Source organism: Solanum stenotomum, chromosome 5 (genome assembly GCF_019186545.1).
Source record: "Solanum stenotomum isolate F172 chromosome 5, ASM1918654v1, whole genome shotgun sequence".
NCBI classification, from domain to species: domain Eukaryota; kingdom Viridiplantae; phylum Streptophyta; class Magnoliopsida; order Solanales; family Solanaceae; genus Solanum; species Solanum stenotomum.
In genome coordinates, this window is record NC_064286.1 from 21051030 (window position 1) to 21076088 (window position 25059).

Here is a 25059-nt window from a genome sequence, read left to right on the forward strand (position 1 = left end):
TCCTCTATTTATATTTAGTACTTTTTCTGTCTCAATTTGTTTGTCTTACTTTTTTTTAGTATGTTATGTATTTAAAAATTATAAATCACAATAATTAGCAACTGAAGAAATATGAGTAACTCGAGTCATTTGGTGAATTGACCAATTTGTCCTTCTACTTTAACTTCCTCTATTTATATTTAGTACTTTTTTCCATTTCAATTTATTTGTCTTACTTTGCTTTTTAGTATGTGAAATTACAAAAAAATAATACTATAAATTACAATAATTAACAAGTTAAAATATTTAAAAAACATATTAAAAATTTGATTAATTCTTGAAATTTCACCTATACTACGTACATTAAAACAAAGAAAATAAAAAATAGACAAAAATTATACAAAATTATTATATATTATAAATTACAATAATAATAACTTAAAATATTCTAATTTTAAAATCATAATTTTTTTTTATTTTTATAACATATATTGGGCACTTCTTGTATCTACTAGTAGAGTCTATAGACTTTGAAAACTGAAGGACAATATCGGTAATTTGTTTAGCTTGGAGGGTTTATTGAGGGTTTTAGCTGTGAGTCGCAGAAAACGGCTTCCTCCGCTAAGCTCGTCAATGGCGGTTCTCAGTCCCTACTTGAACTAGCATGCGAATAGTCAACGCCCATTTTCCCATCAACATCCTCAATTCATTCTAGTTTTTCCCATTATTGGCACCCATGTTGAAGGTTTTGACATCCTCATGTCTGCAAAATCGTTTCCACGCCGTCACAACGTCGTTTACCCCTCAAGTTCGGCGTGGAACTGAGTCGAATACGCCATTGCTTCAGGTTTTAGGTTCCCTAAGAAGTTCAAACAGTAGAGGCCCCTATTTGTATCGGCGATTCTTTTGTTCAGATTCTACTGATGGGTCCGAACCGAATTCCGAAGCTAAACAGGTCGAGGACGAAATTGAAGTTGGAGATGCTGATTCAAAGGCTTCCGCAGCAATTGTTCCTACTGTATTTAGGCCTGAAGATTGCCTAACGGTTAGTTTACATTTCCAGCCGATAAAAATACTATACTTACTTTGCACTAGCTCTTGGCTCCGAACCAATTAGATTTACATGTGTCTTTGCACTACTTACTTCAATTTACACTTCTAACATGTTTGGTGCAAATACCAGTGTGTTAAGTATTTTCCTGGTTCATCATTTGCAAATTCACAATATTCTAATATTTGGTGGCTGGTAATTTGACCCCCTAAACAAAAGACACCGTCACCATGTCAGCTTGTGCCCAAAAGAAGATGTAAAATGACTGTTGGTTTTATGTTTGCGTTGGGTAGTTGTGGTGTGATTTTAGTCATTTTTATGACCACAAATGATGAAATTTCAATTCTTTGTGGTTGGCATTGACGAAAAATTGGAATAAATTTCATATAAAATAATTTTGACTTTGGTTGCAACACTATGTCAAGATTAGGGCAATAGCAAGGGATGGTTGGTTAATAAGTTAGCTTTTAAAATAAAAAAGGTGGATCACAAAGATCATATTTTCTAGTTTACTCGAATACTCATTATTTTTTAGTAAAGGGCCTTCCCTACCTTGAACTGTCCTCATACAATGTTGTGAAGGTCTTCAACATTTTTGTTTTCAGGAACAACTCTTGATGCTCTTTCCATCTCAAAAGAATGTTTTTATTATTAGATGCTTTGATCCTCATACTTCGAACCCTGCCATTCCGTTTGGGGCAAAAAGAATAGTATTGTTGACTTTTTTTAATCATGCTGTAGTATTAAGGAACCTTCATTTTTCTCTTAGGATCTTCAAACTATATCACATCGATTGAGCAACTCTTTTGATGCTATTGGAGCTTCAATTAGCATTATCATTTTAGTGAAATGAGAATTGAAGATTTTTTTTAATGCAAGCCTTCGTTGTAAAGAATCTCGATTTGAATTTTCTTAGGACATCAGAAAACCTCACATGAGCAACCTTTTTAATGCTATTGTAGCTTCAATTAGGATTACCCTTTTAGTTAAACTCAGATTGGGTCAACTTACTTCTAAGCTCACAACATTGGATCGAGGGGTCTCTCATTTTATTAAGCCTAATTCAAGGTCTATTAAGGAGTCAGAAGTGAGCCACAAAATCCACACCACAAATAGGTTTGCAGCCTTAGATAATGATCCATTGATGGAGAAAAAATGCACTACACAAGGACCCAAGAGAGTTCTTATTATCCTCTTCTTTTTGAAAGAATTCCCATTGTCAACACCAATTTTGAAATTTAGGAGACTTCTCTACATGGTGGAGGTGTCCTCGATATGGTTGATGATACAATGACAACTTCAGTGGGGAGTATTATTCCTTTCCCTCGCTTCAGATGCCCTTTAGCTGACAGAGATCAAAGTTCATGAGAATTGGTTTGCTGATGAAGCTGAACCTTTGGATACCCAACTCCTTGACCCAGAGATGGATGCATTATATGTGTCCATTAGAATATTTTTTAATGATGAATAAGGCCAATGGGGTCTCTCACTTATTATGAAAATAGACAGAAGAAGAAAGAAAAGAAAATGGAGATTGCTTTAAAGTCGGTTACTACACCAAAACAAAAGGGAGTCTGGAGGTGCAGAATTTAGTATTCGACATGATTTTTCTAGAAATTGATACCAAGAGAGGGGGAAATCAATTAATCATTGTTATGAAATAAAGGTTGACCCCATTCACAACTCCAGGTTGAGGATCGGCCTATGCCCTAGTTTGAGCCTAATCTGATGAGCCACAACTTTACTATCACAAGGGGTAGTACCATGTCCAACAGCACGTCCCGCGGATGCATTAGTTCGACCAACAGCGGAAGAAGCATGTTTTTTAGCCATTTGCGAAATAACATTTCAAGGTTAGACTTGATTCAACTCAACACACGAACAAGGGATGAAAAAGGGAAAACATCCTTGATATTCAGTAGCCTTAAGGTCATAAATATGGACACATACATATAAAACTCTACTAAATACTACTCTAGGGATTTAAGGCCTAAGCTCTGATACCAACTTTGTCACATCCCAGAATATCCCCTAGACGCGACTGACACTTGCTAACACCACTTGTTGGGTGAACCAATTTTCCATACATTTAACCATTTCTATAAGCACTCGAATAAAATATGTGCTACTCCAAACACATTAACAGTCATTAAAAGCGAATTAGTTATCCAACCAAAATTATATATCAATTATGAAACAAACAAATAATACATCTCTAGCCCAAATATTTTGACATCTTTTGGGCCACATTTTTTTTTCGATACAGGAAAGTAAATTTTATCGAAAGAGTACCAAGGCGGTGCTATAAAATTCAATAAAAAAAAGTCTACAGGATAGCTATTACATCTTAGACTTCCATTAAGTTTCTGCCGCTGTTCTAATTATGTTCTATTTTTTTTTTTGATAAGGTAACTTTATATTCACATCAAAACTCATCAGCAAAGCCTGATGAGGTGGGATTTACAGCCCCCAGGGGGTAATTTCAAAAGCCAAAAACTGGGCAAAACTTTACAATTGAGCTTTAAAATCCACTAAGCTATCTACCTCCCCCACCAAATCCTGTTTACACCAAAAATACAGCAGGCCCAAGCTATTCATCTTGATTTTCTGAGTGCTGTTAAGTTTCCCATCATGTGATCTTTCATTTCTTTCCTTCCACAATGTCCACCAGATGCAGGCTGGGATGCATTTCCACCAGTCCTCTTTGGATCTTCTTCTTCTGCCCACTCCTTCCCACTGTCTCAACAACTCTAAAGTAGTTTTGGGCATTACCCAGTTAATTCCAAGTATACATAAGAACATGTCCCACAGATTTGCAGCTGTTCTGCAGTGTAAGAATAAGTGACTATTAACTTCTGCCTCTTCCCCACACATGAAACACCTTGAGCAAATCTGTATACCTCTTCTTTGTAACACTTCATGAGTTAGACATGCTTTCCTAATTGCCAACCAAATAAAACCTGAGACCTTGTGAGGAACCTTGATTTTCCAGATTAGTTTCCAAGGCCATTCCATTTCCATAGCCTGGTTAGAGTTTATACTCCAGTAACAAGACTTCACAGAAAAAATCCCTTTCTTGTGCATTTTCCAGATTGGAGTATCAGGACTTTCAGTGACACCTGGAAAAGCATTTAGTGTGTGTAATAATCCTGCTACTCTATCAACCTCCCAGTCATTTAAAGCCCTCCTAAAGATCAAATCCCAACCTTGAGGGCTCCACACTTGTGCCACAGTGTCCATCTGTTGTAGGCTCAATACATAAAGATCTGGGAACATGATCTTCAAATTCTCTTCCCCTAGCCAAAGTTCATTCCAGAAACTGGTTTTCACCCCATTCCCAATCCTAAAGGATAGATTGAGGATAAAGGATGGCCACAGTCTTCTGATTGTCTTCCAGACAGAGCAACCAACGGTACCATTTGCTTCTTCAGTGATCCAATTGTTTTGGAGACCATATTTTTGTGATATGAATCTCCTCCACAAAGCCATATCTTCACTACAGAACCTCCATAGCCATTTTTTCAACAAGCTGATATTTTGCATATTCAACTTCTTTATACCCAAACCACCCTGCATTTTGTTGAGTGTCACTACATCCCATTTAACCAGATTATACCCAAGCTTCTCTTTATTTCCTTGCCACAGGAAGACTCTTCTTGATTTGTTGATTTTCTTCTCTATACTTCTTGGTATTGGGAATAGGCTCATCATATAAGTAGGAAGTGCATCCATCACAGATTTGATAAGAGTTATTCTGCCTCCCAAGGATAGATATTGGCTTTTCCACCTTGACAGCTTCTTCTCACATCTTTCCAGTACTTCATTCCAAACTTCCACCTCTTTGTTCTTAGCACCAAGGGGCATTCCAAGGTACTTTGTTGGGAGGGAGGCCACCTGACATCCTAGGTTCTCAGCTAGCACCTGCATATTAGCAACCTGATTAACTGGGTATAAACAACTTTTATGCCAATTGACATGGAGTCCTGATATTCCCTCAAAGATGGTTAAGATGGCCCTCAAGTGTCTTATATGATTTACTTCAGCTCCACAGAAGACCAAGGAGTCATCTGCATAAAGCAGGTGTGAGATCTCCATAGCATCTCCCCTATTTGCATTTGCGCTGAAACCTTGCAACCACCCATTTTCAACTGCTTTCCTGATCATGGAGTTGAGACCCTCCATAGCTAAGATAAATAGGAATGGTGACATGGGGTCACCTTGTCTCAAACCTCTTTGTGACTGAAAAAACCCTTCAGGATTGCCATTAATGATAAGGGAGAACTTCACAGTAGATATACAGACCTTAATCCAGTTGATCCATTTGTTTCCGAAGCCCATATCTCTCAGAATCTTCAAAAGGAAGGACCAATTTACATGGTCGTAGGCCTTCTCAATGTCCAGTTTGCATAAGACTCCTGGTAGATTCTGCTTCACCCTACTGTCCACTAGTTCATTTGCTAGCAATGATGCATCCATTATCTGCCTTCCTTTAAGAAAAGCCATTTGGTGCTCATCAACCAAAACTCCCATGACCTTCTTCATTCTTTCTGTGAGAAGCTTGGCTATGATTTTGTATACTCCACCAATCAAACTTATTGGTCTGAAATCCTTCAACTCTTCTGCTCCATGCTTTTTAGGAATTAAAGCTACAAATGTGGCATTGAATGATTTCTCAAAAGTTTCCTTCTGGTGGAAATTGTGAATTGTCTGCATCAAGTCCTCCTTCAAAGTCTCCCAACACACTTTGAAGAAACTCATGGTGAATCCATCAGGTCCAGGTGCCTTGTCACCATCACATTGTTTGATTATATTTAACACTTCATCTTCGCTGAAAGGCCTTTGTAACCAGTCTTGTTCCTCTTGGGAGATTCTAGGGCAGTTTACATACTCGAAAGAGGGCCTCCATAACTCTGTTTCAGTATAGTGTTTTTTATAAAACTCAATCATATTTACCTTAATGACTTCTGGCTCTTTAACCTCCTCTCCTCTGATTATCAGTCTGTCTATATTATTATATCTTTTGTGAGCAGTAGCCATCCTCTGGAAAAATCTAGTATTGTTGTCTCCCTGTTTCAGCCATAAAATCCTGGATTTCTGTCTCCACCTAGACTCCTCAATTTTTGCCAGTTCTTCCAATTCTACCAAAATTGTAGCCCTCACCATTAGCTCATCCTCTGTCAGCTGTCTTGAGTCTTGTGCCTGATCAATATCAGTTAATTCAGATAACAACTTGTTTTTCTTAGTGACTAGGTCCCCACCCACTTGCTTACTCCATTCTCTGAGTTTAAGTTTCAGCAACTTCAGTTTCATACTGAGCTTGTAATCAGGGCAACCTTCCACTACAAACTCACTCCACCAACTATGCACCATCCCCTCAAACCCATCCAGTTTGAGCCACCAATTCTCGAACTTGAAATAGGACTTATTCTAACCCCAGTCCCCACAGTATAGCATAATAGGGCTATGATCAGATGTCACTCTAGGCATTATCGTCTGCCTTATATTTTTGAAGGTCTCTTCCCATTCCATTGAATATAAGAATCTATCTAACCTAGCTGCACTGTCATGGTTTGCCCCTCTGAACCATGTAAAGTTCCCACCAATTAGTTGAGGATCATGTAATTCCATATCCTCGATCCATTTGGCAAAATCTTTCATCACATTTGTGATCCTATTGCATCCTCTTCTTTCTGCCATGACTCTAACCGTGTTAAAGTCTCCACATGTGACCCATGGACCTTCACACAATTCTTTGATTGCTGCCACCTCTTCCCAACACTCCAACTTCTCATTCCTACTCTAAGGGGCATATACACCAGTGAGATACCAACTAAAAGTAGTTTGGACTGCATCAAATCTATAGGTGATTGAGAATTGCCCCGTCTCTACTAAGCTTCCTTTCCATTCTACAATCCCACATGATTAGGATTCCCCCTTTACTACCATCAGCTTCTAAGTAACCACACCTCACCCATCTGCTAGCCCATAATTGTTTTGCAATACTCTCTACCTCCCTACTTATCTTTGTTTCTTGAAAGCAATAAACATCTGCTTTCCACTTCAGCAAAGCACTCTTAACAATATTCCTAGTAGAACTATTGTTAATCCACCTTACATTCCATGAAAGTAATTTTATGATCATTTAAAGGCTAAGCTAAGGACTCTCCCTTTGGTTGTGGAACCCTCCACCTGCTGGTTTAAACTGGACTGCAAGTTTTTCAATTCATATTTTCCAATTCCTCGAGGTCTGGGTGTTGCAGTTGTACTTCCTACCTTCTTGATTTCCATAACAGTTTTTCTCTCATCCAACCTCTTCAGTAATGCAAAGGTTTCTTCTCTAAAGCCTTCAAAAGCCACTCCATAAGCGGCACTTAGTTCCAGGATATGCTGGTTAACCCAGTTGGATGCCCTTATCTCCTCTTCATTGTAGTTCCCAGGCATATTCGATGTTACTGGCTCAACATCAAGAATTTGTTGTATTTGCATGTTGTGTTCATCACTGTTACTTTCCCATCCCTTTGAACTCTCTCCTTTTTCCTGTGATTGCTTACCCTCGCTTTCATCTGACCTGACTTGCTCAGATTCTTTTAGATGCATATCTGCGACTTCTACCTGAGTGTTCTTTGCGTTGGGTTCACTGCTTTTTTCCATCGAAGAAATTTCCCAGGCATCGTAGGCTTTTAAAAATTGCATAGCCAATGTTTTAAGTCCACTTAGCCCTTTATTAATCCCCACATGCTCTTCATGTGCCACTTCTTTTTTCTTTGCTGAATTAATTGGGCTAGAAAGGCCATTCATTAAAAGACCCACATTAGGTTTTGGGCCTAGGTCTGTATTGCACAATACTTTCAAGCCCAAATTCGGATCTGGGATATTGGCAGCTACCCCACGTGTCTCAGCCCTAGCACGTGGCTGGGCAGCTTTATCTGTCCCCTCTATTACTAAAACAAAGTTCTCTACCAAATCCTCTGGTCCGCGACTGGTTGACTGCTGGGTAAAAACCATCTGAGGCTGAATTTGAATTCCATCTTCTCCGGGAACCACTCTCACTGGAGCTTCAGTCCATAATTGCATCGTGTACTGGAAAGAGCTGTCGTCAATCGTCACTTCCTTCGGCACGCAAGAGCCATCACCATTAATTTTGATTCTCGCCCATTTGAGATGGTTTCGGAGGTGAGTCTCCTCTTCCATTTCGACCCATCCTCCACAAAAATCACCGATGGCTTTGAATGTTTTTTGTGCCCAGAGATGCAACGGCAGGCCTACCACTCTAACCCAAGTGGATTTGGGACGGCCATAATCTGCCGATGTACCTATTGTCGGACTCCACCACTGCATTTTGACTGGAGAATTCTTCCACACCCAGTCACCTTCTACCACTTGTTCTGCAGTGGTTTTGGATGCAAATTCGAATAGGAAAATTCCCTCCCCCATTTCGTAAATATTGAGACCATGAATCTGCTTCCAGAGATTATTTGCCCATTTCCTGACCTCTGTAAGATTTGGAGTCTCACCTTTACTAACCATAAATTTTCCCACCAAACTCTTCTTTAATACATCACTCTGGGAATTTAAGTCCTCATAAATGCAGATTTTGTCCCCCCTTTTAACCATGTTCACTGTTTGCGTGTTTTTCCTCCCCTCATTCCCCCATTTAGTGCTCCTTAGCATATTCGCATAGGAAATGTTGTTGTCAACCAGTCTATGCTTCTCTAAGTTCCCCCCACGTTTGTGACTACTAATGAATCTCCCAACTTTCTCTGCAATTCCTGTCCAACCTGAGTTAAAATTTAGCTCCGGTATAATGATGACTGCCCTTCTTCTACCTCTGACGTTTATCAAGCTTATATATCTGCCAAACTTGTTAAAATTCTTGGCGCAATAGATTTCTGAAAATGCATCTTTTTTCTTCCATCTTCTAACTGAGTTCCCCTTCGATTTGGAAGCTTCTCGCAAGGTCCAAGAAATCCATTCCATATCTTTGCCATTGAATGTTGTTCTCGCCACGGACTTCCTGTTTCTTTCTGTCCAGTCATACCAATCTCCTGTTGAACCTAAGGTTCTTGCAATATCGTATGATTTGAATCCCACCGCGAAATAAATGATGTCATCCATCTAATGCTTGGCTGAGGATGAAAGAGAAGGGAAAGAAAGAGAGAGAAAGAGAAAGAGAAAGAGAAAAGAGAGAGAGAGAAGAAACGAGAAGGTGTTCCAATGATCGGAAGGGATCACCAGATATAGAGGAAGGAGAAGGTTAGGAAGGCAGTTCTCAGGTGACCTACCGGAAAGAGGGTTCTCTCTCTCCTAGGAAGTAGGAGAGAGAGTTTTTTGGACACTTCTGATTGCTATTGGCTCACTATTTAGCCACCAATTTGAGCCACATTAGCTGCCACCTTATGCCACACCAAGGATGGTCTTGAGATTTCTATTGTCGCCTTCTCTCTGATGATTGGGAATATTTTCCCTTAATCTGTGCTGCATGTCAGTGCTTTCTTCACCTCTGCAATTTTAGTGTTTCGACGAAAAAATCCATTATGATGTTCCACTGACAATTCACATTTTGACTTATTCTATTTATAGATACCCTTTACTATTACAACTACTGTCCCCTGGTATGTGGTTTTCGATAAAGTAAATTCAAGGTGTTCATCTTACCTTGAATTCAAGGATACATAATACGATGGCAATGTTAGTTAGTGGAATATTAGTGTTTAGTTAGTCTGACAAAAAAAATATCTTTGTGCTTTTCACACCTGAAAACTAGGTTTCATGTATTCAGTAATAATTTTTCAACTACTTACCTTTTCATCTACTTCCTTCTTTTATTGTCCGACAATTTTCAGATGTAAAGGAAGTTTCTATTTACTAGAGAATCCTACAAGCAAGAAGAATGTTGTGACTTGGGAATGTTCTCAGTTAAACCATCTGCATAATAGTTGAGGAACTTTCTTTGAAATCTCCTATTAATAGAAACCCATCAATCCCTGAGTACTCCCTGCCTTGTCTCCCTTTGGACCATTTGCAACTTTCCATGTTGCCTCTGTCAGCTCTATGTCAAGGCTGAAATTTCAGAAAGTTCCTACATGGATTATTCGATGATAGAGCTATTTGTCCTTTCTTGGATTCACACCAACTAAAGTCAACTCTCATTCGACTAGGCATATCCAACATGCCTTTACTGCATCTAACTCTATGTCGTTTCTAGATTTGATCGGCATATGTACCTGGAAGATACTCTAGTAATTAGCTTGAATAAGTTGAACAAGAGGATCTGAGTGCCTCCCCGTGAAATTGTCACATCTCAATTTTCTCTTCTCCCACATGACTATGATCCCATTTTATTTTTGTGTAGCATGCGTCGATGCCCATTCATCTATCTATTTCTTTACGTTTCTTTAGTTCCATCAACATCACCAAAACTATGTGTTGCATCCCATGAAACCCAGCATCTATTTCCCCACATTTCATTCATTCTCATCTAGGTCACAATAGCTAACTTGGTTTCTCGAAACACAGGACATTGGCCTTCCGGTGCCTCACATCATTTTTTCAAAATTTCTCTTTTGTTAATTTATTTGAACCCCTCGTATTCCAGCGAATGATTTTGATTTTCATTGATTAATAAGTCCAACATCCTTCTTGTTCAATTCTGAATGAAAATTTGAACAGGAAATACAGTCTGTAAGAGCAGTTATTGAGACTTGGGAAATGGGCCTGCTCTCTAAACTCTCTCTTTCGGTCCTTTCTCCGACGTATTTTCTGTTACCTCTTTAGCAATGGTGAAAAAAACACTCTTTATTTTGGTTGAATTTCCTTTTCGAGTTATTAGACATTAGTGATGATAGGTGGTTCTCATTAATAGAGCTCAATAGGAGACTTTCTAGCACTATCAAAGACGCTGTAGAAATTTAGCGGTGTGTGTGTGAAACTATAAAACAGGATCACAAGCGAGGGGAAACATATGCATGAGATGGGGGAGGAAAATTCAAGTGTGTACTTATAGTCCTCCAAAATTACAATAACATACATAAGGATTGAGGCATGGCTGGGGGAGAGGAAACCTGCCATGATTATTCCAGAGAAGAACTCCAATTGGAGATGGGGGGAAATAATATCAAAGCTTCTCTGGTTCTTGGGGAATAATACCAACTCCAAATTTTAATCTATATATCCAAGATATCAAACCTTTCATTGATGCTCAAAGTTTCCACTGTGTCAAAACATGGTGCCACAAGGAATGTAGTTGGGTACGAACAAAGCTAAGATTAGCAATGAGATGGGCAACAGTCAATTTCTATCCAAATGCTTGATAAGATGTTCCAACGTCTCATTCAACCTTGTCCCAATACTGAAACGATTGATAAATGGTTTGTCCAACAGGTGGCCAATCATTGCAGGTCTCAAAATTACAGCTTTAAAACATAACATGTTCCTTTTTTTTATCTCCCTTCTAGACAAGCAGCAGTAAGAGTTGAAGCAGGGGACTGGTTCTGGAATGGAAGAAGACTGTCACTATAATGGTGGTCGAGATAGAAGGTTCAAAGTTAGGTTTAAGCCGTTGGTATTCCACTGCATTTCTGGGCAGCAAAGACATATGGGATCGTAGGAGATTTATGTGAGGGATTTGTTGAAATTGATGAAGATACAAGGAACAAACTCTACCTTCAATGGACAAGGATTTGTGTGAAAATTCCGATATAGTGTCATTGTTGATCTTGATATTTGTGCCTGGTGCGACAAATCTAAACCAATCAGAAAAGTAGTTCATCTTGGCATGAAGGTTAGTGAGCTGCTGGTCAAGTCTATCCCTCGAACCAAGCAATTCACCCAAACACCCCATCTCTTGTAGACACTTGCCTAGCCACGTGGGGACTCAGGCCAATGTTTGGACAACAACTGTTACACCATTCCAAAGGCCCAAAGAGGAAGGTCCAAGGCAAGAGAAATAAAAAGAAGAATTAAGTGAAGAAAATTTAATGGAGAGTTGTTGGGCCGATTAGTGAAAATCGATTTTAAGGCCCTCAATATGATATCCACTACAGACCATCATGGGAAAGAACTAGAAACTATAGACAGTAGACACAACTTTGATTCACTCAACTGAGCAGTATTCTTCAGTTGTTCGGAATCAGATGATGAAGCAGAGCCATCATGGAATCTCAACATTCTTCTTTCATATCATATTCCGACCCCAGAGTCAAAGCATGCTCAGCAGGTTTGGTACTGAATTTTCATCAAACTGTCATCTCCCCCTTCCAAGGTAGGGTGAAGGTGCAAGCTCGCATGTGGTGCACAGTTCCACTGTTATAGAAACATCAAGGAAGTTAGTAATGGGGAAGGTATGCAAAGCTTTTGGATTAATCTGCTGGATTCCAACAATTCTTCCAACATGAATTGCTTGACACAATTCTGCAAATTGGAACATAAGAGGCAAATTCAGTTAAAACAACATAAGACAACATGCAAGATGAATAAGAAAAACAAAGATAAACAGAAAGTTGAATTGGATAAATTGTTTTGGTGTATCAGTTATGATGGTTAGAACATCTGAAACATGGCAAAGTTCCACAAATCCTTTTATGTATGAGGATTAAAATACTATCAGAAGCAGTGGTGGTCAATAGCACCAACTTGTATCTGGTGGACCATTTGGAAAGAGAGGAACAATAGATTTTTTTTTGGGCAATGGTAACAGTAGAGGAACATTAGCTTTTTCGAGAATAGAAGTAAATCTGTACAGATTATCAAGCTAAATTGTTTTTTTTTTTGGTCATTTCAATTCTGGTATAAAGAGAATTATGTAGTAGATACTACAGAATCACTTGTAGAATTTTTTGATTCCCTGTAAGATCCTAGGCCTTTGTAACTAGCCCAATTCAGTATCAGCTTGGTACTGGTGAATACATAGTTACATTTCTAAAAAAAAAAACTATCTTGGAATGTTAAGGGCCTGAACGACCGTAATAAAAGAGACACTATTAATCACTAGTGCAGATGCATTTTTGGAGAGTCCAAGTTACATGGCTCCAGGGGGGCTCAGGCACCTGATTCTGAGGAGAACATGATATTCAAGCCTCGAGAGTTGATATATTCCTCATCTTTCCTGAGTGGAACTAATGCTTTAATAAATGAAGCAGCTAACACTTTCTAAAGTCATTTCTGATCATAAGCCAATTCTTCTTGAAAGATTGGGAAGTTAATTCTTCCTATTTCAAGATTGAAAACATGTGGCTGAAATTAGAAGGCTTCCTAGATTGAGTCAAGGAATGATGACAGGGATACCTATTCAATGGGAGTCCAGATTTTGTCCTAATGCAAGAACTAAAAGTCTTAAGAAGGACATCACAACTTGGAACCAGGAAGTATTTGGGAAAGTGGAGGAGAGGAAATCCAGAGCACTGGATGAGCTGTTCACTCTTGAGCAAGCCAATGAGAATAGACAGTTGTCACAAGTTGAAAGGATGCGAATGTTCAACTTAAACATGGCGTTGCAACATATTGCCAAAGCTGAGGAAATCTCATGGAGACAAAAACTATAGACATCTTTGGCTCAAATAGGGGGACAGAAATACAAAGAATACAAAGTACTTCTGGAGAAAAACTGACACTCACACAAGGAATAACACATTGATTAGCTTAAGGGGGGTGCGGGGGGTGGGGGTGCAAATATAGTGATAAAGAAGGGATCAAAGGTGAAAATTTGGATTTTTACCAGAAAGAGGAAAGAGCTGGGTGAGAGAATATTTTTGAAAAAGAGAAGGTGCTATCTACCATCCAGTCTTTTGGTTCATTTCTGTATTCCAAATTTTGCTAGTTGAGATAATGCAAGATTCGTGTAAAGGTGGTACTTAACAACCTTCCCTAAAAAAGAGAAATACTAATGCAACGAAAACACCGTTTCTTGTAGGCTTCTTATTTGCTCATCATTCTATCTGTTTGAAGATTTAGCGGGTGCATGCCCTTTTCTTGCCTTCTTGTTTGGTTACCTTTGGATAAGATATATCAGTGAGACTTGCAGGGCTTTATAATTTATCATGCTAAAAATACATGAAGTGCGTACCTGCATTTTTTAATTCTTTTTAATGATGCATATTGTTTTCTTGTTGCAGGTTCTAGCGCTGCCACTTCCTCACAGACCATTATTTCCAGGGGTTTATATGCCTATTTATGTAAAGGTATGCTACCTTGTCTAGAACGGGTTAAACTATATCTTACTTTGTCTTTTAGATGTTCAAATAAAATACTTCAAGCATTCAGAGCATAATTTAATTACTGATTGTAGCAATTGTGTTACTCTATTACATCTTATCATGTCATATTGCCTTTGTATTGTGGTTACTTAAAGATTAATTCGCCTGACGGGTTGGGTTTGGTGCCATAATGGCTTAGTGAGATTTTTATTTAAGAGTAGAAGGATCTTAATGATTTCATCTACGAAGTTTCATCACCGTTGTGTGATTATTATTTTTGAATAAATTGGTTTCTTATCCAGAAAAAAAGCTTATACTAAATTATAGAGGTAATACCGGAAGGATCATTGTGATGTATCATCCTTTGGCCCATAGTTTTGATAGTTGTACTGTTTCAACTAGTGTTTGGGAGACTATTTTCCTCCTCTGACGTCTGTAAAACCAGTATTCAACTTTAAGAATGCTGCTTTGCTGATGAAAAATTCCTGTCTGAAGTTGTAAGATTGAAAAGCTAAAATCCTTCAGATTGGAGCAGTGAGCATCGTTTGCTCAGTTGTAATATTCTTTTGCATTTGTTAGTTTCCCGAAAAAGATAAACGATACTGTAATGACATGCAACAAATTGATCTGAGACTCCATATAATGTGTAAGTTTAAACTGCAGGATCCTAAGGTATTAGCAGCCTTGGTGGAAAGTCGAAAAAGGCAAGCACCTTATGCTGGTGCTTTCCTTATAAAAGATGAGCAAGGGACTGATCCTAATGTTGTGTCTGCATCAGATACAGAAAAAAACATCTATGAGCTCAAAGGAAAAGACTTATTTAGCCGTCTTCATGAAGTTGGTACACTTGCTCAGGTATATCTTGTTGTTCCTTATGTATGCTGGTGCTTTGTTTTTAGTGATTGAAGAAGTTTCTGATCAAGGTTGATGCAACTTATGATGAGCTAGATAACAAGTATTCAAGGAGACCAGGTTATTCTTATTGGTCACAGGCGGATACGTATGACAGAAGTGGTAAGTATGCTTTATGTTTTGCTGTTTTAAAGTACCTCCATATGTTTCTTTTTTGTCCTCTATGCTTCTGTTTTTAACCATATTTTCCTTCATCTCCTGATTGTGACGACTGTAGATTTAACATTTTGGGTTCATTTACTTGTATACTTTTCTCTCTTTCCTACCTTCTGTGTTTGAATGCACAGTCCTTTTCCTTTGGCTTCATAAAACTGAGAAGCTATGGAATAGAGGGTTCTTCTATTTTGCGGCTAAATGAGTTGTTTTTCTGCTGTTGTGTATAATGTCTTTCCAATAGAATGGGAAACTTATTTATTCTTGGTTGCTTTTTGCTAGAGAAAGTAGCACTGATATTGTATTTATTTTTGGACAGCTGGTTTCCTGTAAAGTCATATGAATGTATTTCTTATCCAATTTCGGGTTTGTAGAAGAGAAAGGCAATTGAGTTAATTCTTTGATGTCTTTGACTGTCGATGCATTTGATCTGAATGCAATCCTAGACTTTTCCAATATCAATATTTTTAAATGAAATCCCCGAGGGCAAGTGGTGTGCAGTGGGGATAATGGGCCCGCCCTTCTTTCCTTCTCCACCTAAATGCCAAGCTTTTATCTGCAGCAAGGCTCGAATCCGTGACGTATGCCTAATCCACATATCATGCTGCGCTCTTACCACTAGACCAAAGCCCTTCCTTAAGGCCATAGCAGTTGGCTCTGGAGTCTGCAAATCTGAATTGTGACAGCAAGAGATGCAATTGAATAGTTGGTCCCGCTGGGCGTACCAGAAATTCGTTCTTGACAGATTTGAATGTACAAAATAAATAACTGCAATAGACACTTAAGATATAGTAAAACACACAGAAGTTTGAACAGAATCCTAAATGTTTGCTCTCTAATATGGTCAGAGTCGTCTTCTTGGTTGTAGGTGTAAAGGTCTCCTAATTTTTCCTTATATTTTGTGGTTGAGGACCTCTTTCCCTCTTTTATTTGACTTAAGTCTCAATCCCTCAGGTCTCTCAATAATAATTCTCCTATTATATTAGACATACTGTTTTATGTTTGCAGTCAGATTTCCTTCTGCAGTTATTTCTTTTCTTTCAGTAAATAATATCTTCAGTGTACTAGTGAAACAATTTGTGGACTATGCAGTTAGATTTGACACACTGTTGAATGTTCACTGTCAGCATATTGTTGTTTCTTTCTTCTCAATAAACCATACTGTGAAATGTACAAGAGAATCACTTTGAGGACTGAAACAGTTACATTCATTTGCAGGTCAGCGAGGAACCCCTTACAGTGAAAGTTGATCATCTCAAGGTATGCGTCAATTGTTTGGCTTTCTTTCTACTCAACAATGATGAACTCATACAGCTTGATGTTTATTTTTTATTTTTTCAAATTTTGCTTCCTTAATTATGTTGCAGGAGAAGCCATACAACAAAGACGACGATGTTATTAAGGCAACATCTTTTGAAGTTCTATCAACCCTACGAGATGTTTTGAAGACAAGTTCTCTTTGGAAAGATCATGTTCAAACTTATATCCAGGTGTGAGTCATTTCTTCCTAAACGTTAAGCCCTAATTGTTTTATTTGGTGAGAACTCTGATATTTTTTATTTATTTCCTAATCTAATTTACTTTCTTACCCTCTCTAAATGCCTTGCCTTTTGATATTCTGAGCGACACTATTGTGAAGCTCCAAAATGATGGTGGATTCTGCTTAACTTCACCCCCTATGTTTGGCATTTCATGTTGTTCTTCTTGGAAGACGTTGTTTGTCTTGGTGTTACTCAAAGCCATGACTAGATTTTCTGCCTTATTTTGGTGCCCTACTGAAAGAGGAGACTAAGGCTTCATTTTTTTGCAAGTCATGAAGGTTTGAATTTGAATGGTTCAGATCTCAATTCATTAAGGGGTCGTTTGGTACAAAGATTAATAACGCAGGGATTAGCGATTGCTAGTAGTGCAGGGATTAGTAGTGCAAGGATTAGTAATGCAGGATTTATTTTTATCAAGTGTTTGGTTCATTGGTATCAAATTGTTGAGCCATACTATGAAGATTTGGGAGAGAGTGGTGGAGATGAGGGTGAGAAGAGGGGTGTCCATCTCGGAGAACCAGTTTGGATTCATGCCGGGACGTTCGACTATCGAAGCCATCCATCTTATGCGTAGACTGGTAGAAAAATATAGAGAAAGGAAGAGAGACCTACATATGGTGTTCATTGACCTTGAAAAGGCCTATGACAAAGTACCGAGGAATGTCCTCTGGAGGTGCTTGGAGTCTAAAGGGGTCCCGATGATTTATATTAGGGCGATAAAGGACATGTACGGTGGAGCCAAGACTTGGGTTAGAACAGTTGGAGGAGACTCAGAACACTTCCCAGTTGAGATGGGGCTGCACCAGGGATCAGTCCTAAGCCCTTTCCTTTTTGCTTTGGTGATGGATGAGCTGACGCGGTCTATTCAGGAGAAGGTCCCATGGTGTATGTTATTTGCGGATGACATAGTACTGATTGATGAAACGCGGGATAGAGTTAATGCGCGGTTGGAGGTGTGGAGACAAACGCTGGAGTCCAAAGGTTTCAGGTTGAGTAGGACCAAAACAGAATATTTGGGGTGCAAATTCAGTGATGTGTTGGATGAGACAGATGTGGAAGTGAGACTTGACGCACAGATCATTCCTAAGAAGGGAAGTTTTAAGTATCTTGGGGCTGTAATCCAAGGGAGTGGTGACATCGACGATGATGTCACACATTGCATTGGGGTTGCGTGGATGAAATGGAGGCTTGCCTCTGGAGTACTGTGTGATAAGAAAATTCCACCAAAACTTAAAGGTAAGTTCTATAGAGTGTTAGTTAGACCGGCATTGTTGTATGGAGCGGAGTGTTGGCCAGTCAAGAACGCACATGTCCAAAAAATGCATGTTGCGGAGATGAGGATGTTGAGATGGATGTGTGGGCACACTAGGAGCGACAAGATTAGGAATGAGGTTATCCGGGAGAAGGTGGGAGTGGCCTCTGTGGTGGACAAGCTGAGGGAAGCGAGACTGAGATGGTTTGGACATGTGAAGAGACGGAGCGCAGACGCCCCAGTGAGGAGGTGCGAGGAAATGGTGGTAGAGGGTACGCGGAGGGGTAGAGGTAGGCCCAAGAAGTATTGGGAAGAGGTGATTAGACAAGACTTGGCTAGGCTTCACTTTACTGAGGACATGACTCTAGATAGGAAGGAGTGGAGGTCGCATATTAAGGTGGAAGGTTAGTAGGGTTAGCGTGTTGCCGTCCCTCGCGAGGGTATGGGCTGTTAGCGTTTGGAGTAGTCCTAGCCGTATTGCTGTTTACTGCGTTTCACTCCTCACATTACTTTCTTGATGTTATTGTATTCATTTGTTGATTATACACTATCTTTTGGATTGGTTGTTATGTTTTATATATAGCTCTCCTGTCACTTAGATTTGATGTTCTTGAGCAGAGGGTCTCCCGGAAACAGCCTCTCTACCTCCACGAGGTAGTGGTAAGGTCTGCGTACACTCTACCCTCCCCAGACCCCACCTAGTGGGATTTTCACTGGGTATGTTGTTGTTGTTGTTGTTTTGGTTCATTGTTTACCACTTCATCTTGTGTTTGATTAAAACTCTATAAAGAACTTCTTTCCAATTATACCCTTGAATTATTATGTAATTGGGTCAAGGTAGATAATTGCCGGACAATATTATTTTTTTATGGCCTTCTAAATAGCTATGAGAAGAACAATTTTGTTGTCATGTCTGCTATTTTTTCACTTTAATTATTTGAGGATAAATAATTGTCATCTTAATAAATTGATCACCCACAAAATGTCAATTTTCAATTTAAAAAAGATAAACCATCTACTTTTAAAATCGAAAAGACGGTCAACAATGGTAAAATTAAATAAACCATCTACATTTACACATAAAAATTGTAAGTTGTAATTTTAATATGTATGTAATTTTTTAAATTGTTCAAAATACAAATAATTAGAAACATCATGTAGTGATATATTTGCCTATTTAATTAGTAAATGTTAAACAGCTCACATTTCAAATTTGTATTGATTTGTATTGGATTTATTTAAGTAACAAACAACTCTCTCTAAATAATTTGTAAGTTAATTTATTTAAATAAATTTACTAGTACAAATATAAAACATAAAATCAAGAAAATAATTAAAATGATTTGAGGAATATTTTTGTCATTACATTAACTTATCCCATGGTATTATATCCTATGTATTACTAATACCTCCAAATTGAAGGTATTAGTAATGCATCCTATAATACCATGTAAGATGTATAACTAATCCATGAATTAGTTATACATAGGCCCAAATTCCTACCAAACATAGAATTAAATAATACCATACATAATACATGGACTATTTCTTATAATGCGGCCTACCAAACGACTCCTGAGTGTGTTATTTTGAGATGATCTTCTTGCTCTGCCTTAAATCGGTTACAACAAACTTTGGAATCAATAGTCTTGTTTTTCCACCATAGGGTCTCAATAGAGTTAGAAGAAAGTACTCAGAAAGACTTCTTGTAATTTTTTGGTGTGACAAAAATAGAAGCTCTTTTATTATATTGCCTAATGCCTATATAATGACTCAACCAATAGTTCTCGGTCTTCAGCATTACTATGTTTATCACCATTCAATATTCTAACTTCTTGAAGCTGCAGCATATTGGTGATTTCAATTATGCAAGGTTAGCAGATTTTGGAGCAGCAATATCTGGAGCCAACCAGCTGCAATGCCAGCAAGTGCTTGAAGAGCTAGACGTAAGTTCCTGTGGTTCAAGAAGTTAGATACATACCGTTTTCTGTATGTGAGTTTGTTTCGATACATAGATTGATAGATGAATACCAAACGGTGGGTATGGAAGGTGGGGATGGACATAGATCCTTCTACCTATCAAGAGTGTTGAAAACATAGCAATGTTTCTTTTGTATTTTGATTCCATGATCATTGGTAGCAATCTTCACCTGTGTTGAAAATATAACAATGTTTTTTGTATTTTTGATTTCCTGATTATTGGAAGCAATCATCACTGGCAGAAGGATCTCCCTTTTGTCCGCTGAACAATCAAAATATACTGGCATACATAAGATTAAGTGAATGTCTCTTGTATGTTGTTTCATAGTTAACCTCATAATACCTGTATCAGGTGCATAAACGACTACAACTTACTCTGGAGATAGTGAAGAAAGAAATGGAGATCAGTAAGATTCAGGTAAATGCACGTCAAGATGCATACCAGAACTTTGAATAGTTATGCATGCATTTAGAAATTTACTTCTTTGTTTTCTGCAGGAATCAATAGCAAAAGCGATTGAAGAAAAAATAAGTGGAGAGCAACGCCGTTATTTGTTGAATGAGCAATTAAAGGCCATAAAGAAGGCATGTGGATTATGTGCAGTTTTCTTATAGTTAAACTTGCATATGTTTATTCCTATATATGTTGTGCTTCTGATTCAATGTTATGAATGAAAGAGTTGATTTTCAGTCCTCAAACAGGCATTTTCAATGACTCTGATTTTGATTGCCTTATTGCAGGAACTAGGTTTGGAGACGGATGACAAGACAGCTCTTTCTGGTTTGTTTTCTCTTAACTAGTTCTCGAACACTTGCGTTGCACGTGTATTGCATACTAAATAGTACTATAAATACTTTAAAAGTTCATGAATTTGAGCTATATTATTTAGCCCAAATAATAATACAATTTTTTATAGTAAATTAAATTAAAAAAGTCTTATAGAGAGAACACACACACACAAAATAACAAAGAAGAATTTTGTCAATAATTTACACGTACTCTAAAATGTGGTTTTCATTCTTTCATTTGTCAATAATTTACACAAAGATATAGTCAAGCCGCACTTTGCAACATTTTGGACGGACCTGGTTTTGGTTTTGAAGTCGAGATGAAATTACCTTATCATTAGATTTGCTTTAAGGGTTAGACATACAATTTGTTAATTCCTTTTTATTACATCTAATGGTGTGACAAAACCTTTGTTTATTACTGCAGCAAAGTTTAGGGAAAGACTGGAGCCTAACAAAGAAAAAATACCGGCTCATGTCATGCAAGTTATTGAAGAAGAACTTACAAAACTGCAACTACTGGAAGCTAGTTCAAGTGAATTCAATGTGACACGTAATTATCTTGATTGGTTGACTGCCTTGCCATGGGGTAGTTACAGGTTTGTTGCCTATCTTGACTGTCTATTGTACCTTATATTGTCCTGGTTCAGTTCAACTGATGCTATCTGTATCCTTGATTAGCTGTAATATTGGAATCTGTTTGAGAGAAGCTGACTTAATGGAATAACAAAAGTGTGATTATTTTTTGAGAAGGTAACATATTTGTATATATATAAACTGGACTATACAATTAGAAAGCAGTGTAATCTTCCATATTTAGAGAAAATAGTACAACTAGAGTTCCTAGCACTTTTGTCTTCTCACAAGTAATCTAAAACATCAAAAATAGACTCCACAGCTTCTAAATACTCTTGTTTACTCCAAAAATAGTAAAGGAATTGACAATTTATCTTCAGTTTCTGTATAGAACTCTTGCTGTCCTCAAAAATCTTTGGTATCTGTTCGTCCAAATTGTCCACCAAATGCTAGTTGGGACAATCCTCCATCTCTCTTTCTAACTGGATAGGTTGCCATCTCTATTCCAACATGCTATGACTTCATGAATTCTCCTTGGCATGACCCACCTAACTCTTCCGTAATTGATCTGTCATTCTACAGAGCAAAAAGATATCACCCAGAATCAAGATTTTGTTTCATTTTTTCTTTTTTGGCCAAAAGGCATGTGGAACAAGCAACTTGTATGGAATTTTCACTTTCCCTATCAATTTCCAAGGCCAGCGACCAATCTGATTATTTGGAAGGTCAAGTTCCTTGTAAAGTTGACTTAACAGAAAATTCACCTTGTCTATTCCCAAGCCAAGATTACCCTCTTCAGTAGTAGAAATCTCTTTGAATTGTTCTTGGGTGTAGTAAACATTGTTAGCATGCCAATCTCCCTGTCATTTAACGGTTTTTTGAAATTGTGATTCGATCATGAGTTTAACCAGACCCCACCCACAGTTGCTCCCTGCTGCTAATTCAAGATAAATATCAGGGGAGAGCTTCTTCAGTGATTTTTGGCCTAGCGAGTTGTCTTTCCGAAAGGATGTCTTCATTCCTTTCCTACTTTGAAGCTGGATTTGTTTATGAGTTAGGCCATAAGCTTCTGATGGATTTCCATAAGCTGACCCCATACGGGTTGTTCATGACTTTAGTTGTCCATTTCCATCCCATATTTATCTTGATAACATCCTTCCATAAATAATTCTTCGGCAGAAAACCTCTCGTAACCATTTCATCATCAGGCTTTGATCCTGGACTCTCAAGTTCCCGATCTTAAAGACCTCTTTCCTTCTTACTAGCTGTAACTTTGCAGCTGTGCTCCATCTCACCAGATGGATCATTTTCTTGTCTTTGTTTCCTTGCCAAAGAAAGTTCGTCTAAGTGCATCCAATCTCTTCACAACACTTGCAGGGATTAGAAATAAAGACATCGTATAGGTAGGCATGACATCAAGTACATTGTTATTAAAGACAATCATCTAGTGAGAAGTAAAAATATTATTCTTTTTTTTTGAACTTGGTAAGGTTGTATTATATCACAAAACAGTACGACCTTATATACAAAAGCCCCAAATTCTTACTGCTCTATGGCTAAATTGAGTCTAAAACATCAATTATAGAGACAATATCATTTGAGTACAACTGATTACACCAAAAACATAATAGCAAAATGCAGTTGAGCTTCACTTTCTGCACACTGTTTTCTATGCTCTCAAAACACCTAGAGTTCCTCCCTTTCCATATTGCCCACCATATTGAAGCAGGGATAAGTCTCCATCTGCCTCTGTCTTTTGCCAGTACTCCTGTTTCCTCCCAGCTCTTTAAAGCCTCTGAAACTTTCCCAGGCATAGTCCAGGAGATGCCTTTGTGACTCAAAAAAATCCTCCATAATTGTTGAGTGTACTTGCAGTGTAGAAACAGATGATTCACATTCTCTAAAGTCTCCCCACAGAGAAAGCATCTAGAGCATAAGGTTATCCCTCTCTTCATGACATTGTCTTGAGTAAGAGCTGCTTCCTTGGCCAACAACCAGACAAGTGATTTGACTTCCGAGTTAACCTTACTGCCTAGTGATTTGACTTGCGTATATTGAATCATCTTCCCACTTTTGTTTCTCCTTCTGTTCCTTATTTGGGTTCTCACATGCATGCTTCTGACTTTGATGGTGCTTCCTTGGCATCCCAATTTATGAGTTTATCTGGATTCCAGGGTCTATCATTAGAAAGAATGTTCACTCATGAGAGCAAGATTTGGATTGTACTGATGATGGGCTCCTTATGTAGGATAAGTTGGGAGCTTGATTTGTCATAGTCCATGTTTGTGGATGGTGCTGGGCCTGGCTTTATAGTTTTGTTCTATGCCATGGTTGTTAACATTGGTTCCTAAAATTTTTCTTCTTATGTGATCCAAAATGCAGTGATGAGAACTTTGATGTACTACGGGCAGAAACAATTCTTGATGAAGACCACTATGGGTTAAGCGATGTTAAGGAAAGGATTTTGGAATTTATAGCTGTGGGAAAACTCCGAGGAACCTCACAAGGTTGGTAGATGCCAGTCTTTTTTTGAAAATAGTTACCCTCATTTTCTTATTATCTTTAGTTTTACAAGGTTAGCCATAATCATATACTCCCTTTGTCCCAATTAATGTGACACTTTTGTTGGTTTTTTTAATAAAGAAATTAAGAAAATAATAGGGAAAGACTTCGTGAGAAAAAATACTGCAGTATTGTCGAAGGGAATTATATTATTAATAATTCAGAGACATTATAGATGTAATTCCTAACTAAAAATAGAAAAATATGCTATTAATTTATCAATAAAATTCAAATAAAGAACTAACTCCTAAATTCAAGTCACATAGGACTCCAATAAAATAATTTAAAAACCCTAAAAGTAGCTAACTGTTTTGTTTCTGCAGTATCCTGAGACATATTCTCAACACTCCTCCTTGGATCAAGAATTGTAGATTGTAGTCTCATCTAAAATTGACCTTGTGAACAAATCTGCCAATTCATCTTTTGTCTTGCAAGGCTTGTGTGCATCTTCTGTTGGATTAAATGAGAAGCTCTTACCTCTCATTTCAACTTGTAAAATCTCTTGCTCATTGGAATCAAAGATTTGACAATATTTGTCTCCAAATTATAATTTAAATCCTTTTTCTATTAACTAACCAACTCTAAACAAACTTTTATCAATATCAGGCACATAAAGAACATTTGAAATTATTTTTGTACCTGAATTTGTTTTAATTGCAACAGACCCTGCAAAATACAATCGCCATTCCCAATTCTGACTTTCTTATTTTTCATAGGAATGAACTCTTTAAAAAGATTTTTTCATATGTCATGTGGTTTGTACAATCACTATCAATCATCCAAAAATCAGTTATTTTGGTTGAAAAACAAGTTGCCACAAATAAGTGGTCTTCCCCTTCTTCGATAGTGACTTGGGCAACTGTTTCATCTTTTTGAACTTTGCTTTTGCAAATCACAGCTTCATGACCAAGTTGTTTTCCTTTGGATTATGCTTTTCTTACCTTGTTATCCTTTGGATTACTATCCGCCCGCATCTGCGCCTTCGTGCTTGGCACGACTATAATATAATGGTAATTCCAAATCTATCTATGGAATTTGAGGAGATAGCCAGATTTGAGGAAATTGCTTGGAGAC

The 25059-nt window shown here is 37.9% G+C and overlaps 1 protein-coding gene across 2 annotated transcripts in view; it reads left to right on the top strand.

Annotated features, from left to right (window-relative positions):
• The first annotated feature begins 567 nt into the window (after positions 1-567).
• Positions 568-25059, top strand: part of LOC125864712 (lon protease homolog 1, mitochondrial-like) — a 39787-nt gene continuing 15295 nt past the window's right edge. For both annotated transcript variants that reach the window (XR_007446263.1, XM_049544759.1), the window contains exons 1-12: positions 568-1024; positions 14140-14205; positions 14884-15075; positions 15169-15234; positions 16504-16545; positions 16653-16775; positions 19926-20024; positions 20411-20476; positions 20557-20643; positions 20800-20839; positions 21275-21446; positions 23806-23930. Coding sequence is in view for 1 of the 2 variants with exons in the window: in XM_049544759.1 (XP_049400716.1) it covers positions 716-1024; positions 14140-14205; positions 14884-15075; positions 15169-15234; positions 16504-16545; positions 16653-16775; positions 19926-20024; positions 20411-20476; positions 20557-20643; positions 20800-20839; positions 21275-21446; positions 23806-23930 (1387 nt within the window). In the remaining variant the exon portion in view is untranslated. The remainder of the gene's footprint in view (positions 1025-14139; positions 14206-14883; positions 15076-15168; positions 15235-16503; positions 16546-16652; positions 16776-19925; positions 20025-20410; positions 20477-20556; positions 20644-20799; positions 20840-21274; positions 21447-23805; positions 23931-25059) is intronic.